This window comes from Cryphonectria parasitica, assembly GCF_011745365.1.
Source record: "Cryphonectria parasitica EP155 unplaced genomic scaffold M406scaffold_7, whole genome shotgun sequence".
Lineage (NCBI taxonomy): Eukaryota > Fungi > Ascomycota > Sordariomycetes > Diaporthales > Cryphonectriaceae > Cryphonectria > Cryphonectria parasitica.
The window spans coordinates 447,228-463,277 of NW_024468915.1; the positions used below are offsets into that span (position 1 = coordinate 447,228).

General features: G+C 54.5%; 3 protein-coding genes across 3 annotated transcripts; all 3 read left to right on the top strand.

The window, feature by feature from the left end:
* Positions 1-1,606: 1,606 nt before the first annotated feature.
* On the top strand, positions 1,607-5,466 carry M406DRAFT_293821 (26S proteasome regulatory complex, non-ATPase subcomplex, Rpn2/Psmd1 subunit; the record flags this gene model as incomplete). Its single annotated transcript, XM_040919102.1, has 3 exons — positions 1,607-1,746; positions 1,844-4,787; positions 4,864-5,466. The coding sequence occupies 3 exons, from the start codon at positions 1,607-1,609 to the stop codon at positions 5,305-5,307; spliced, it is 3,528 nt and encodes a 1,175-aa protein (XP_040773161.1). The 3' UTR covers positions 5,308-5,466.
* Positions 5,467-9,940: 4,474 nt separating this feature from the next.
* Positions 9,941-10,770, top strand: M406DRAFT_357363 (uncharacterized protein). The gene has a single exon (XM_040923661.1). It carries the CDS (start codon positions 10,052-10,054, stop codon positions 10,373-10,375), a length of 324 nt encoding a protein of 107 aa, XP_040773162.1. The 5' UTR covers positions 9,941-10,051; the 3' UTR covers positions 10,376-10,770.
* A 1,755-nt stretch (positions 10,771-12,525) lies between these two features.
* On the top strand, positions 12,526-14,442 carry M406DRAFT_352638 (uncharacterized protein; the record flags this gene model as incomplete). The annotated part of the gene is made up of 3 exons (XM_040922704.1): positions 12,526-12,530; positions 12,790-13,226; positions 13,293-14,442. 3 exons carry the CDS (start codon positions 12,526-12,528, stop codon positions 14,255-14,257), a joined length of 1,407 nt encoding a protein of 468 aa, XP_040773163.1. The 3' UTR covers positions 14,258-14,442.
* Positions 14,443-16,050: the final 1,608 nt, after the last annotated feature.

Sequence of the window (16,050 nt, forward strand, 5' to 3'; positions counted from 1 at the left end):
TGCCTGCAGCTCCAGCAGTCCAGTGCGTATGTCTGACCTCGTGTGTGTCTCGACGTGCCGACGTGGACGGTTGACTCGCGTGTTTGGAGTTCACTTTATGAAGCTTCAGCTGGATACGCGAAACAAGAGGAGGAGGACGACCAGGACGAGTAAGAGGCTGGGACTGGATTGGGTGTTGCGACCTGGCCCGCGCGAGCGGGGAGACGAGGACCAGACGGCTGGATGCGAGGGAAAAGTAATGATTAAAAAGTAAAATAACAAAAAAGAAGAGTCAGAGCACTGATCTAATGCAGCGCAGTGGGGGGTTTGGATAGATTGGTCTGGTTACACATCCATCAGTTCTAGGATGTGAAAAATCCACTGGGTTGTGATGCAAGCTGAGGCCTGATGACGACAATGATGCTGCCAGAGCCAGAGCCAGAGCCAATGTAGAGAGGTCGAGACCGGCGTCAATGGCCAATTAATACCCTGAGACGAGACGGACACGAGGTTGGTCGTTCAAGGCGCGGGCGTTGGGCGTGGACGTGGACGTGAAGGGAGCCAAGTGTGGGCGTGTGTGGGTGCAGCAAGTACCATACTTTCTTGGTCTAAGGTGCATCTTTCTTCACTTGGCACACGCGACGCAAATTGAGTGACTACTCTCTCTGTGTGTGTGGTGCTCCCTTCTGAAAGCGCCAGGCGGCAGATGTTAAGCGAACTGCAGCGGCCATCATACAACTCACTAACATCAGCCAAAAGAACCCGCCTTCCAAAGACAAGAGAAAAAACGAAAAAGGCAAAAAGACGCCTCCTACTGCTGCGTGCAGCAGTTCAATATTACATGAGGGCTGGGCTAGGAATTTTACTTCTTCTGATCATAATGACCATTTACTAGAGACTCAAGTAAGAAGGGAGAGAGAGAGAGAGAGAAAAGAAGAGGTAAAAAACATAACGACATGTATACCATTAAATATGGTCAGTCAGAGTTACTTTGACATCTGCATTCAGCTGGCTGCATGTCAGTCGTCAGTCAAATAAGCTTCAATGGGTAGAGGAAGCAAAGTATCACAGTACCAAAATATGCATGGAGGCTACATACTTATTTTTGCCTCTGAACAGAGAGGGGGAAGGAGATACCAGAGTAGTACATGTAGTGGCCCAAGCTCCTTACCACACTCACTACCACGGGAGCATGCAACTGGTAAAGTATGTGTCATAGTACTACGGTACAGCTGAGCGCGTACTCTGGTACCATCATAGATTCATGGTAGGTGATGCTTACGTAACACACCGCACACCACAGAGAAGGCCAGGCAGAGGTACTGACGTGGTGCTTGGATGCCCAGTGCCTGCCATTGCCCCCCGGCCACCTCAAGGCAAAGACCTAAGCTCTCGGTTGAGACAGCATCGCCGCAGCTGGAAACGTCCCGTGTTCCCTCAGGTACATTCTCATAATCAACCACACACACGAGTCTCGATCGCCCCCAACTGCTTTCCCCATCAACATCGATTCGGGGCTTTCTCTTCTCTTTATTCTTCGTTGACACAACTTCTCTTCTCACCTCCTCTTCATCGACCTACCCTTCTCTCAAAGGATCAACTTCTGTTCTCCTCCAACACCCGAACGATGCCCGGCTTGGTCACGGCAACCGGAGTGCTGGGTTTCCTATCTGATGAGGAGCCTGAGCTCAAGGTCTTTGCTCTGCAGACCCTCAACGATGACATCGACACCGTTTGGACTGAGGTCGCTGGTGCATTGAGCCAGATGTACGTCTCTTTTGTTTGCTGTCTGCTACTTTTATAAACCCTCCTGTCCCTTTCTGCCCGAGTGACTGGCTGACGACCTGCCTTCCTAAATCAACAGTGAGGCTCTCTACGAGGAAGAATCCTTCCCCGAGCGCCAGCTGGCGGCTCTGGTTCTCGCCAAGGTCTACTACCACCTCCAGGCCTACAACGAGAGCATGACCTTTGCCCTGGCCGCCGGTGACCTGTTCAAGCTCGATGCGCCCGGCGAGTTCGAGGAGACCATCATCTCCAAGTGTATCGACCAGTACATTGCCATCTCCTCCTCTGCCCACACCCCGTCCAAGCATTCCAGGAACGACTCTCTTCCCGCCCTCGAGACCACTTTCGGCGCAGCCCTTCCCGACGGGCCATCCATCGTCTCCCCGACCACCCCCTTCTCCCAGTCGGTCCTGCCTTCCAAGTCTCTGCTCTCGCGCGATTCCATCGACAACACCATTCTCGACCCCACCTTCCAGCAGGCGGGCAAGGAGGCGAGGTCAAGCTCCATCGCGTCCCTGCCTGACAAGAGCTCCGAGTTGGCCCTCCAGCGCGTCATCGAGCGCCTGTTTGAGGCTTGTCTCAATGATGGTCGCTACCGACAGGTCGTGGGCATTGCCGTCGAGGCTAAGAACCTCTCCGTTCTGAGGAGGGTCATCAAGCGCGCCAGCGAAGATGAGAAGCGTTCCAAGGGCAAGTCACAGGACGCAGGTCAGGGGCCTGCCGAGGAGCTCATGGACTACGCCCTGAGCATCTGCATGGACATCGTTCAGGAGCGCAGCCTGCGCACCGAGATACTGGGTCTCATCCTCGAACTGCTCAACGACATACCAAATCCGGATTACTTTGCCATTGCCAAGTGCGCAGTCTATCTGGACTCGGACGAGGAGGTGTCCAAGATGCTGCGCCAGCTCGTGGACAAGGACGACTCGACATCCACCGCCAACGCGTACCAGATTGCGTTCGACCTCTACGACAACGGCACGCAGGAGTTTCTGGGCAAGGTCGTTGCCGCGCTGCCATCTGGCGAGCCTGTGAAGAAGACCGAGCAGCAGGGGGAGGGGGAACCGGCGGCCGCTGAGAGCGAGCCTCTCCTCAAGGAGGAGGAGCAGCCCCAGGAGGAGATACCCGAGAAACTGGCCAAGGTCTACAAGAATATTCGCTCTATTCTGGATGGCAGCAAGGGCATCCAGCTCAATTTGGAGTTTCTGTACCGAAACAACCATACCGATCTCAGCATATTGAACAAGGTCCGAGACAGCCTGGAGGCCCGCAACTCTATCTTCCATACCGCTGTCACGTTCTGTAATGCCTTCATGAACGCAGGAACAACACACGACAAGTTCTTCCGTGACAACCTGGAGTGGCTCGGCAAGGCTGTCAACTGGTCCAAGTTCACTGCCACCGCTGCGCTGGGCGTCATACATCGTGGCAACCTCACGCAGTCTCGGAAGCTTCTTGAGCCTTACCTCCCGCGTGGTAGCGGCATCAACAGTGGCTCCATCTACAGCCAAGGAGGAGCTCTCTATGCGTACGGTCTCATTCACGCCAACCACGGTGCGGATGCATTGGAATACCTCCGTCATCAGTTCACAGGCGCCGAGCAGGAGGTGATCCAGCACGGCGGTGCCCTTGGTCTCGGTATCGCGGGGATGGCGACCGGCTCCGAGCCCATCTTCGACAACCTCAAAGACGTCCTCTTTGCTGACTCTGCCCTCAACGGCGAGGCCGTCGGTCTGGCCATGGGTCTTATCATGCTGGGCACCGGCAACGCCAACGCCCTGCAGGTCATGTACACCTATGCCCACGACACGACGCACGAGAAGATTGTCCGCGGCTGTGCGCTCGGCATGGCCTTGATCATGTTCGGCCGCCAAGAAGGTGCCGACGTCATGATCGAGGGGCTTCTCCACGATCCTGATCCTGCCCTCCGCTACGGCGGTATCCTGACCATCGCCATGGCGTACTGCGGCACCGGCAGCAACAAGGCGATCCGCAAGCTGCTGCATACCGCCGTCAGTGACGTTAACGATGACGTCCGCCGTATTGCTGTCATGTCCCTCGGCTTCATCCTGTTCAGAAAGCCTGCCAGTGTGCCACGGATGGTTGAGCTGCTCTCCGAGTCGTACAACCCCCATGTTCGTTACGGCTCTGCCATGGCTCTTGGTATCTCTTGCGCTGGTACCGGGCTGGATGAGGCCATCGACCTCCTCGAGCCGATGATGAAGGACCCGACCGACTTTGTCCGCCAGGGTGCCCTCATCTCGCTCGCCATGATCCTGGTGCAGCAGAACGAGGTGATGAACCCTCAGGTGGGGGCCATCCGCAAGACGCTGAAGAAGGTAGTCGGCGATCGCCATGAGGATGCCATGACCAAGTTTGGCGCGTCTCTTGCCCTGGGTATCATTGACGCTGGTGGCCGCAACTGCACGATTGGTCTGCAGACGCAGACGGGCAACCTGAACATGCCAGCTATTGTGGGCATGGCTGTCTTCACGCAGTACTGGTACTGGTTCCCCTTCACCCACTTCTTGTCTCTGGCTTTTGTTCCCACCTCCGTCATCGGTTTGGATCATGAGCTGGAGATTCCTAGCTTCAAGTTCCACTGTGCGACGAGGCCGAGCCTCTTCGAATACCCCCCAGAACAAGAGGTCAAGGCCGAGGAGGGCCCAACTCTGGTCACTGCGGCGGTTCTGTCCACTACGGCCCAGGCCAAGAGGCGTGCCCAAAAGAAGGAAAAGGCAGCCAGGCGCGAGAGCATGGACATTGACACCCCCACAGCCACCAAGACCCTGGCTTCTTCAGACAAGATGGACATCGATGAGGACAAGAACAAGAAGACAGCCGAAGAGTCCCAGGAGAAGAAGGAAGGTGAAGGCGGAAAGGAGGCCTCGGCAACGCCCGACCCCAAGAAGAAGACCGAGAAGGAGAAGGTCGGCTTCGAGATTGAGAACATGTCGCGTGTCCTCCCTGGCCAGCTGAAGTACATCAGCTTCCCGGCAGGACGGTACAAGCCCGTCAAAAAGGTGCGTTGTAGCTTGCTGAAGTTGATGATGCAATGTGTCTTCAGTTGATTTGTACTGACTTTGATGTTGTTTACAGCCTACTGGTGGACCACTCTTGCTTCAGGACACTCAGCCGCAGGAGCCCAAGGCCTTGATCGAGGAGAAGTTGAAGAAGGTCACGACGGAGAAGGCACCCCTTGCCAACCAGGCGACTGGTGGTGCTGGCAGTGCCAGCCGGCTGGGTCTTCGCCAACCACTCACAGCGCCAGAGGTTGGCGATGACGCTCTTGCCGATGCCCTTCGCGCAGCCATGCGTGATGGTGCAGGCGGCGGGGTGGCGCTGAACGAGATGCTGCGGCAGTCTGTCCAAGCCCGTGGCATTGGCATTTTGCCTGGCGGCGGCGACAGCGGTATTGGTGCGCGAGCCGCGGCAGGCGTGCTGACGGCCCTGGATGAGGACGAGGAGGGTGCCGAGGAGGCGCAAGTTCCGGGTGAATTTGAATATTTCACCGATAATGATGAGGAGGAGGAGGAGCTGTAAGATCTGGTCTGCCGAGCCCTTGTACAATATTACTATAGAAGATGGTAGGGCGGGCGGCATCAACGTCAACATAGACCTTGAGCTGTATCAAAAGAGGGACTGTATTTATGCGCTCAGGAATCCGACACGTAAAACTAGTCTATTGATGCTTACTCAAGTAATGAGAGGCGCAAAATTCTCAACCCTCGAGAAATCCGCACTCAGCGGCCAAAACTGGCTCAGGTATAATTGCTTGGCTTGTCTGCTCGAATGCGCCTAACTGATTCATGCTTTATAGTTACATCTTTATGATCCAAAATATCCGCTTCATTCGACGAAAAGTTGCAGGCTAGCAAAATTATATACTTAAGTACTTATGCGTGTTTCGGGTCTTTTTTCTTCTTTTCTTCTGGCGTTGCATCATTCTTGTGATGTATGAACTGGCCTGTCAGGAATGAGGAACCTCTTAATGCAGTTGGGGATTACTAGGCCTTGATTCGTCATAGCATCGGATCAAGACACCCTTTATCTACTGAATTACACACACAAGCACCAGCAATACATAGTGGTATGTTACCGTACGATACCCAAGTCGACCATCAAGCTCTGTCATCCCTAGTCTTATGTAGGTCTTCCTCGGTTACCTTGAGGAGCTGGCAGTCATGTGAAGGTGGTCTTTTGGAGACAATGCATTCGCCCTTCTAATCACGGAGTCCGCTGTTTTGGAAAGTAATGATTGTGCAACGCTGTCCGGATGCGGGGACCTGTTGATAAAGTTCAGACTGAAGACGCATTTCTAACGCCTATTACTGTGTTCCATAAAGGATATTTTTTCTCATATAGAAAAAGAGTCGATCCGAGGTCTTTGTGGACAAAAGTTTCGGTCGGTCTGCCCGCTTCAGCCCATTGTCTCCCTGTTGGCCGGTCGGCTGCCGGAAATGGATAGCATTTTTATTGTAGCTTTTTTGCTTTTATCAAAGGGGACTTTTGTGTTCACCAGCTTCTTGTTTGTGATCGTTTTCGGGTGGAGGACTTTACCTCTGCGGACAAACTGGTTTGTCTTTTCAAAGCATGGCCCGGCTTCTCTTCCATCTGTTCGTTTCAGTTTGCTTCTTTACCTCCCTCCGCAGTTCTCCTACTGGCCTCCCCAACCTCAAAATTGCTACCATATCATACTTATAGCCGTCACGCATCACGTTGTCAGGATGAGTGGCCTATTCAGAGACGGTAATCCTGCTCGACAGGACGGTTCAATACCCGACATTGTCCAGGACAGCAATGGCCGCACCTCCAGACCCCCTCTAATTAAATCAAAGCCAAGGTCTTCGGAACCTGTCACCGACCGGCAGAAGTGGGAACGATCCATGAACCGCTGGAACCTCACCATCACGCCCACAGATCCAGACTTCAAGGCTCAGCTCCAGAGATTCCGAGACGAGCTGCACGCGCCGGGCAAGAGCCCCCACGACGTCCTGGCGGCCAACTTCTCCAAGTACGAGGTCGACAAGTTCGAGCTGGGCTATGTCGACAAGAAGACCAAGACGGCGCTCTATGAGATACAAAAAGCCCACGCGGCTGCTTTCGCGGCCAGGCTGGCCACGGAGCCTTGGCGCAGCAGCTTTGATGCGCATGTCAAGGCTTCGCTCGAGTTCAAGCTGGCTATGATGTACTTTGGTCTTCCCGTCGAGCCGGCGCGGTTCACGGACCTGCTGCTATCCGACGGGGGCGGGCTGAACGGCTTGAGCTTCATGTCGGCCTTCCGGGATGACGGCGATGATCAGGCGGGTGAAGAACTGACTCTCATTCCTGAGGAGCTGCGCCCGCTTCGGTTTCTCAACTACTACGAGAGGCGAGGGTATGGACAAGACAATGCTCACAGTGAGTAGTAGTATTTACTCCCGCTCTTGTTTTTCTTTCTTTTTTTCTTTTGCAACCTCAGACGACTGATGTAAACCATGTTAGTGAGCCCTGACCAGACCTATGAGCTATACTATGGTATTCCAATGGTTGTGCCTAGCGACCAAGTCGAGAGTAGGCTGGGTATCCGCGGTGGTGGCGAGGCCAATTCGTCGGATGAAGAAGACGACATACCCATGGCAGACATTGCTGGCGACAAGAACCTCTTTATGTCCACGGGTTTGAAATCGAGTCGTGTCACCGACCGTCTTGGGCTACGTGGAGGCAGCGGCTCTACCGACGAAGACGACGACGCGGTCTGCCTTTGGAGCCTTTCAGGCAGGGTTTTCTTTTCATACTCGGATCCCAAATCCTTCTTTACAGCCATCGATCGCGTTCTCGGCCTCTGCACACGCAGCACGGAGACAGCCTGTGTTGGCATCACAGTCTCCCTCCTCTCCCACCCCAAGGGTCAGCGCTCGCCGTGCACTCTCCTCGCGAGCGATCAGTGCTATCTGGGCCGCTCCGAGCATGAAGAGCTTAACTTCTACAAAACGTGGCTCGAGACCCTCGAGTACTACGACGACAAGCTCGACAGTGACCAGACGTTCGACATCTGCGTCAGCCAGATCTCCCAGGACGTGCGCTTCTCGGAAGTACAGGACGGCCTTAGCTACAGGCCGTCTTTGGAGAAGGAAACACAGCTGGTACAGTTTTCGTTGGCTGGGGAGGAGGACGGCAATCTCGCCTACTTGCTCATGCCGAAGTATGGCATGGACGCAAAGGCGGCGGTGACGGTATTTCGATATCAAGACAAGTTCAGATCTCTGTGGCGCACCCTTTCCCACCCTGACACCGACGAGCAGGAGAAGTGGTCTTTAGGATCCAGGGGTACTCTGCCCCCACCATCCTGCCTCCTATCGATCGCTCTTCCCGGAGACAACGCCAAGAAAAATGGAGTGGACTGGTTTCATTCAGACGTAGGACCCACGCCTGAGATCTGGCAATGGTTCGTTGATGCCTACCACAGACAAGGCCACAGGATGTTCGTGATGCACGCAGGTCCAGCAGCGGAACCTCTGGGGATTGGAGCGAGAGTTGAGGAGTCAGCTAGTACGAGTCCTCGTGCCTTGCCAGACGAGACGCAGGACCAGTTCTACTGGGGCCGTCACGATCTTGCTGAAGATGTGGTCGTCTTTATGGAGCAGGATATTGCTCCTGTAGCTGGTCTCTCGCATACGTCCAAACAGAGGCAGGAGGTGTATCGGTCCCTTGTCGAAGAAGACCCTATGGACTTCTCGGGTGGCGACACAGCGCAGCGACAACCTCTTGAATTCAACAGCCGCCGGCTACCAGACCGTGGAGAACGCCTCGACGACTTTGCCAAGGGCAAGGCGCTCCGCGAATGGTCTTACAGCCGACCTCTGTCCATCATCATGGAAGGGCAACACCCCTCGATTCCCATTAACGCGCCGCCTTTGGATCAGATCCTCAAGACACCCAACGCGGCCGGCCTTCCTGTCGATACCGTGCCCATCGTGAGCACATGTGTGATGACCCCCTCGGAGCAACGTCGCCTGCAGGAGGCGTTCTTTGAGATGCGTACCTTTGCACTGAACCGTGCCCAGCCATGTCCCTACGAGGGCTGCAGGGAATATTTCGAGGTGGACCAGGAGGGCATGCAGTCCTTCCGGCGCCATCTCAAGCACAGACACGTCGGGACCAACTGTCCGTTCTGCACCGAGACACTCTTCGCTCACTGGAGTGACCGCCAGAGGAAGGCTCACTTCCTTGACAATCATGCAGACCTCTTCAGCAGGCGGGGCGATGTCCTCCAGGACAACTCTGTTCACATCAAGAACAACGGCCTCACGCACAAGAGGGAGGAGGCGTGGAACTTCTGCGCCCGCTGCGGCCGCGATCACACCATCCTGATCAATAAGGCCGACCGTGCCCAGCACGACAACATCTGCTATCCCCAGGCAAGGTCCACCGCGATCGCCGATGAGTTCTGTATCAAGTGCGGCGAGAACATACGCGATCGGGGTAATACCAATCAGCTGTACCAACCGCCAGAGCACAAATGTACAGTCTCGAGCAATTTCGTGGAGGCTGATCAGAGGATCGTATACTGTATCTGCTGCGCGCTGCCCACGCACAAGTTCTCCAAGGTGTACGCGCAGAAGCACCTATTCCACTGCAAAGGTGTCAATGGTGGGGACAGGGTAAAGTGGTGTCCGTGGTGCGGCATCGATCTGCAGCTAAAATCCTATAGAAAGCGGCACACCCATCTCGAGGTGTGCGGTCAGAAGCCTCGCACCGGCGAGAACCCGACCGACATGTCGACTGGTGGTTCTATGGACAGTCCTCTTGATACCGAGGCAGTGCAGAACAAGCTCAGAGCCCGCGATGTAGATGATGAGGCGACATTGCATGAGCTCATAGAAGGCCTCAAGGCGCGGAATGAAAGCAAACAGGATCGGATCGTTTCCCTGAACCACACGGTCAACAAGCTCAACCAACAAGTCAAGGCCCTGCAGAGACGGTTGAGTACGTAGTTAGGAACACTTGAGCCGAGTTCATCAGCTGACGATTCACAGAGGCAGGAGGCAAAGGCAGTGTACTAGAAGCACAGGACACAGGCTCAACCAGCGTAGGTGGATCGACCCAACAGGAATCCGGTACCTCAGCCGCGTCGACGACGGAACCGTCAGCAACTAGGCCATTGTCAAAGTCCGTTAGGCACGAGACCAACAGCCCACAGCCAGAGGAAGATGAGAAAAAGGATGCTCTCAGTGACAATCAGTCTAAGGGCAAGCGCCGACAATCGCCCACTGGGGCCAGCCGCCATGTCAAGAGACCCAAGCAGATGACCTCGGCGGCCAGCTCGAGCAGTGCGGTTCGCCCTCGTCCCGCCACGGTGAAGAACGCGCCCGAGAGGAGCCCAGCAGATCAAAGCCTTCCAGGGGGTGAGATGACGGAGGTGCCCCTGTTTGAGATCGGCATGGCGCCTCGCAAAGGAGGGGAGAGGGCGCAGTCTGGCAGTCCGAGGCGGCGTGGTGGTGCAGGCGGTGGTGGTGGTCGTCAACAAGCCCACAGTAGTCCAATCATGCAGACGAGGTCGAGGGCCAGGGCTCGGAGGGGCCACTCGTCAGATGATAATGATGAAAACGACATTGACGTCGAGGTGTGAAGTGATAGCCCAAGGGAGTTGTCATGGAGGCGTCGTTCTGAAACGGACCTTGCAAAGGTCTTTTCTATGAGTTCCAATGGTGGCTGGTTTCTGGCTGCCTTCATGTTGGGGGCCGGGCAGGGACCGGCAATTTGCGTTGTCATGTCGCTTCCTTATTGATTTCTGATGTCTCCTTGGGGGCCATCCTCAGTTGATGCAAACGAGAAACATGTATGATTTTTGCCCTTCTCCATGTGTGTCAGTCATTGCATGTCATCGATATTAGCATCTATTTGGATGATCTAGCAAGGACGGGGCGATGAAGATTCATACATGATCAGACATCCCTTCCCTGGCATATTGATCATGCTGTCCATTAGTCTAGATCATATTTATCATATAGCCCGACTTTGCATAAATCTTTTCATGCTTTGGTGTGCATGGTCTAGCAAAGGAAACTGAGAATGTGACCTTGGGGTAAATCTTAGCAACGTGGATGAGAGGGCGCGAGTCTGACTGATTGTAAGTTTGATAGGTAAAAGTCAATGCCCCCCTCCCCCTCCGGGTGGTCACGAAAAGTATCGAGTAGTTGAGATTGTGGTTGCAAAGACACATTCGGACTTGTGAGGAGGAAGTGTACGTAAAGATGTCTGGCTGTCTGGTTGCATATTGGTGGGTCTCTCATATGCTGGCAAGGAAGCAAGGACACCGTGCACCCGGCTGTTGACGATATTTACTGACGGTTGGCCTGCCTGTCAGCCCTAAATCCCTCTTTCCTTCTTACCCTACGGTAGTGCGTTCTCGCACCATTGATCTTTGGCAGGAACGAAGGGTGAGAAAAGAAGAGGAATAAAAAGGATGGGGGAAAAAAGGGCAGGCGTCGAGAGAAGGGAAGGAGCCCAACCGGGAATAAAAGTACGGAATAGCAGGTACGAGGTGACTTCCTTCCTTCAAACACTTATACTACCGTAGTACAGCAAGAACGGTTCCTGCGTGGTTGCCAAGTCAAATCAGTGGAGCTCCCTCCGCGGATGGGTCCGAACTAACCACTTTGGTACTGAGGTACTTACTAGTAAGGCTCGCGAACCACACTCCACAGTTTAGCATCTGAGCTTTCTACGGAAACATATCCTCTTTCACTGTTTCACACAGACATCAGGGCAGAGAGAAGGCCCGAGAGATCTTGTTTATTGCCCGAGATCCACCTCTTACAAAACTACCCACCACCTCGCTACCACCAGAAGATGGTGTATCGGGGCATGCACGGGAACACCAAGCCAGGCAGGCAATTAATCAAATCAGTCAACCAGGCTACAGGCTGGACGAGCTGAGAGGGCAGTGCAAAATGCCAAACATCCAACGAGCTCGAAACGAACAACAAGCTCTACATCGTACTATGGTACGACCTCATCTGCGGCAAATGCAACCCACCCTTCTCCCTCATGTTTTGCACTTTCTCTCTCGCTCCCTCTCCCCTCTCCTCTGTATGCACTGCGAACGCAGCCGAGGAAGGGGATGTGAGTGAGTGAGTGAGTGAGAGTGTGTGTGTGTGTGTGTGTGTGTGTGTACGCGTCTTGTATGAGCGTTTCGATTGGCGCTCCTGATTCCTCCGCAGCGCAGAAGGCATGTATGCACATATGACAAAAGAATGAGCCACGAGAGACGGAAACAACACGGCTGGCTACTGCAGATAAGATGCAAGTGTGACGCATCGGAAATTCGCAGTCTCTTCCCGCCTTACCAATGGCTGCCTGGACCAGGCTAGCGCTGTGGCATGATATAGGATGCACATAGAATGGCGGTGGGTACTCGGTCAGAGCTTGTCTTTTCCGGGGCGGCAATGCGACCTCATGCAGGGGCAACCGTTATACCACCCCCCCCCCCCACCTCGTCCTCCTCGTCGCAATAGGGAACCAATCCGTCCAATGGCTCGTCGTTCATGGGCCCTTGTCTTCGAAAAACGTGATCCTTCATCCTGAAGCCCCGGGACTCAAACAGCCACAGCTAGTCTGGGATTGGATTCCCCCTCCACGCCTGTCTATCTCTCATTTCCCTTTTGTCTCTTGACTGTTTCTATCTGGGTGCTCACTCACGCTTTGATTATTGTCCCTCTGGCAATTATCCATCTATCTATCGAAGACATCGGAACCATAGAGGAACTAGTAACGAACATGTTGTGAGTGGGCTACGGCCTGAGAGAGTTCTGGAACTCAAAAGAATCCGCAGCTGGAGATACTTATGAGGTGTGGTGGAGCTGGCCAAGATGCATGGCATGCTCTACCACAAGGCACGCCTGGCGCTGAGGGGAAGCGGAGGACGGCCTGGCCAGCACGAAGGTAGAGATACAGATAATCATCACCGCGGACAAGGGGGCAATGGCGGTCATCACAATCACACTCCCACATCTTCAACCTCAGAAACGACAACGCCTGCAGAATCCTCAGAGACTACGGTGGCAGCAGCAACAACAACGACACCAACAACGACAGAAGTAGCAGCGACGACGGAAATAGAGACTTCAACAAATACCTCGGACACGGCCCAGACGACTTCGGCAGCCTCCTCGAACGACAACACCTCGTCAGCCCAAACTGCCGGCGATGGGGCCTCCTCGACAACGTCCAATGGATCGGCAGAGTCAGCAGGAGGGTCGACAGGCACGGCGGTCTCACCGTCGTCACAGACCACCGCAGTGGATCTCACAGGCACAGGCACAGCAAGTGCAACTACGGCGACAGCCTTGGCTTCAGAGACTACGTCCAGCGGCAGTTCTTCGTCGGCGACATCATCTGCATCTGCCTCCCTCTCTTCAAGCACCAGCGATGCGACCAAGTCCAGCTCACACTCCAACGCTGGAGTCATCGCTGGCGTTGTGGGTAAGCCAGACATTCCATCTATCTCCTAGCATCAACCTGACCTGCTAATGCCTGCATTCTAGTTGCCGTGGCCCTGCTGGCCATCATCGGCTTCCTTGTCTACAGATTCAGGAGGTCGCCTTTCATGCAACGCGCCCTCGCTCCCTTCAGAAAGGGCAGTAGGGACAGCAGCAGCCATATCGGGCCTTATTACCACATGGAGAAGGACGACGGTACCGCGCCCAACATGACAGGCGAGACGCTGATTGGTACCAGCAATATGCGCGCCATGGGACCGGTAGGAGCAGCAACCACGAGCGCAAATCCCAACAACCTTACCGTCGATACCAATCATCTCCAGGGCCGCTCGGTCTGGCCAGTCTCACCCATCTCACCTCAGAGTCGCAGCGCAGCGTCGGACGTGTCTCCCGTCTCGCCTGATCCGACGATGTTTCCCCTTCAACAGCCATCACCAATCTCGAATCCCGAGCCGGGAACGGCGATCAGCGTCGCCGGCTCGGAGGCCCGTATCGTCAGCATACCAGCTCGGCAGTCAAGGGTCTTAGGCGACGGTGGTAGTGGTGTGGGTGGTGACGCTGTCCCAGCGGCAGAGTGGCGGCCACCACCCATGCGAGGGCCTCCCTCTACCAGAGCGGCGGTAGTGCCTAGCAGTACGAGGGGTCCAAGCCGGCGGAACCCCGCGCGAAGGCCATCTAGATCATCGGCTGGCGGCAGAGGAGGAGGATCTTACCGGCATCCTGCTCAGTGGACTGACGGGTCAGAAGACCTCAGGCCGCCCCCTCTGTCGATCAACAAATATCCCACCATGATGGCTTCGCATGCGCCGGTCGCCGAGCTGAACGGAGGTTATAAGGCATATCGACCCATGCTGGGAAGTGGAAATGCGGCAGCCGCGCGCAGTTTGACGCAGAACAGAGTGAGCCATGCAAGCACAGGCGCTTCCAGCATCGCCAGCAGCGATGCTTTCTCTCCAGAGGCGTGGCCTATGCCGCCCGGCACGCCGAGGACGAGTCCTGGTCGCCACTAAAGTGGTGCATATTAATGACGAACCATGTCGAACGAAAGCTCCTGCTCATTGCACATGTACGTACAGGGGAGTGAGGGGGGATATTGCACGTGTATCGCATGAGATGATCATACGTGCTGCAAATAAATGTACAAAGACGAGCCAACGCTCCCTACTGTATGTAAATTTACATGTATTACATCAATTCTTCTGATGGAACAGTGACACCCTCTTTCTCTTTCTCTCACTCGCAGAAAGATGTCGCTTTCTCAACACTGAAGCATCGAGTTCACTTGATGTCCTGATCCCCGCGCAAGAACAGAGCTCTGCACCTTCATCTCGTCGTTTCGAATAGAAGACCTCGAGCTGAAAGCAGGGAGGGCTACGGGCCAACTGTTATATAACCCAGCGGGTAACTTATAAGCCATGTCTCACAACACACATGCAACTGCCCGTCCAATGCTCCTTTAAAAGGATAGCAACACCAAGTTGGTGGGTCTCCAACCAGCCACGTGTGTTGGGCAGTGTACCCAGTATATATGTATGTGTGTGTAACGTGTCTCACCGAGAGAAGATCTGCTGTTTTGCATTCTCTGCTTCCATCTATACAAGCATGGTGCCGCGGTACGTGTCAAAACCTCAGGCAGATGGTAGTCGCCGTGCAGGCAAGGAGTAATTATAAAAGTAGCCTCCAACATTATCTGTTTCTTCTTGTCCTTCTTTCTTCTTCACTTTTCAACAAGTTCACTCACTCGCTGCCTTTCGCTCACCCAGACCAACCACCGTACCAAGTCGCCAATAGCACAGGTGCATTCTCATGCATCAACTGTCAGCAGGGTTACCACGCCATCCCGCCTACAAAAGTACATGTGGCACCGGGACTACAAATGATGTATCCAGGCATGGGTCAAGTGGTGGGTCAGCCGCACATAGGAGGGTCGTACGATGGAGAAGGTCTGGTTGTGACCGGAATGTACAACCGCATGGCCAGGCTGTAGGATTTCTGAACTCTTTACAGTCTAGGCAGCCTATCGGATTTGTTGCATCTGAAAAGCCCCCAAGGCCTGTAGAGCTCCACGCTGCCCAGTATCAGCTGGTCCTTCTCAAGGCCATGGTCTTGGCCGAGATCTATTGCTGGGAGGTAATCACGTCCAAACCATCCTTCTTTTTCACCCCCACCAGCAGAGCGACAACATTAGTACTTCCATTTTATTTTGAATATTTAAACAAGACTTCTTCAACAAGGTCATGGACACGCCTTGGTCCAAGGCGAGGTGCTCCTCAACCGCGACGCCATACCCATCGAGATGATCGAGCTCGTGTTATGTACACCAAGTGCCCAGCCACCTCCCCGGTCCACAAGACCATTCTGGATATGATCGACCTCGAGTTCGTCGAGGGTGTGTCTGACGCCCACCGCCGTGCAGAGCTGGCCAACCTGTCCGAGGATCTCGTCGTCGAGTTCTTCCACCGCATGTGATAGGACCTCAGAGGCGTCCTATTTATCTTACATACTTAAGCAACCAGGGACTACTATTAGGGCCTTACACATATAGCCACCGCTAGCTAGCCTCCTCTCCTCTCCTCCACTCTCTCTCTCTCTCTCTCTTCTTCTCTCTTCATCTTTCCTCTTTCATATACCTCCCGAATAGACTGGCCTTCTATGCAGCTGTTGCGATTCGAGAGCTAGTGATTCGCAGACCTCCTTGTTCCCAATAGCATGACCCTGCTGCTTAACTACTCCAACCAGGCGCGGTAGCTCTGGCCCGGGACACTGGCCGAGCAGTTTCGCGACGACAAGCTGGGTGAATAAC

Excerpts from the sequence above, each read along its gene's own strand:
- M406DRAFT_357363 (XM_040923661.1), top strand. The coding sequence starts at position 10,052 with ATGACCTCGGCGGCCAGCTCGAGCAGTGCGGTTCGCCCTCGTCCCGCC.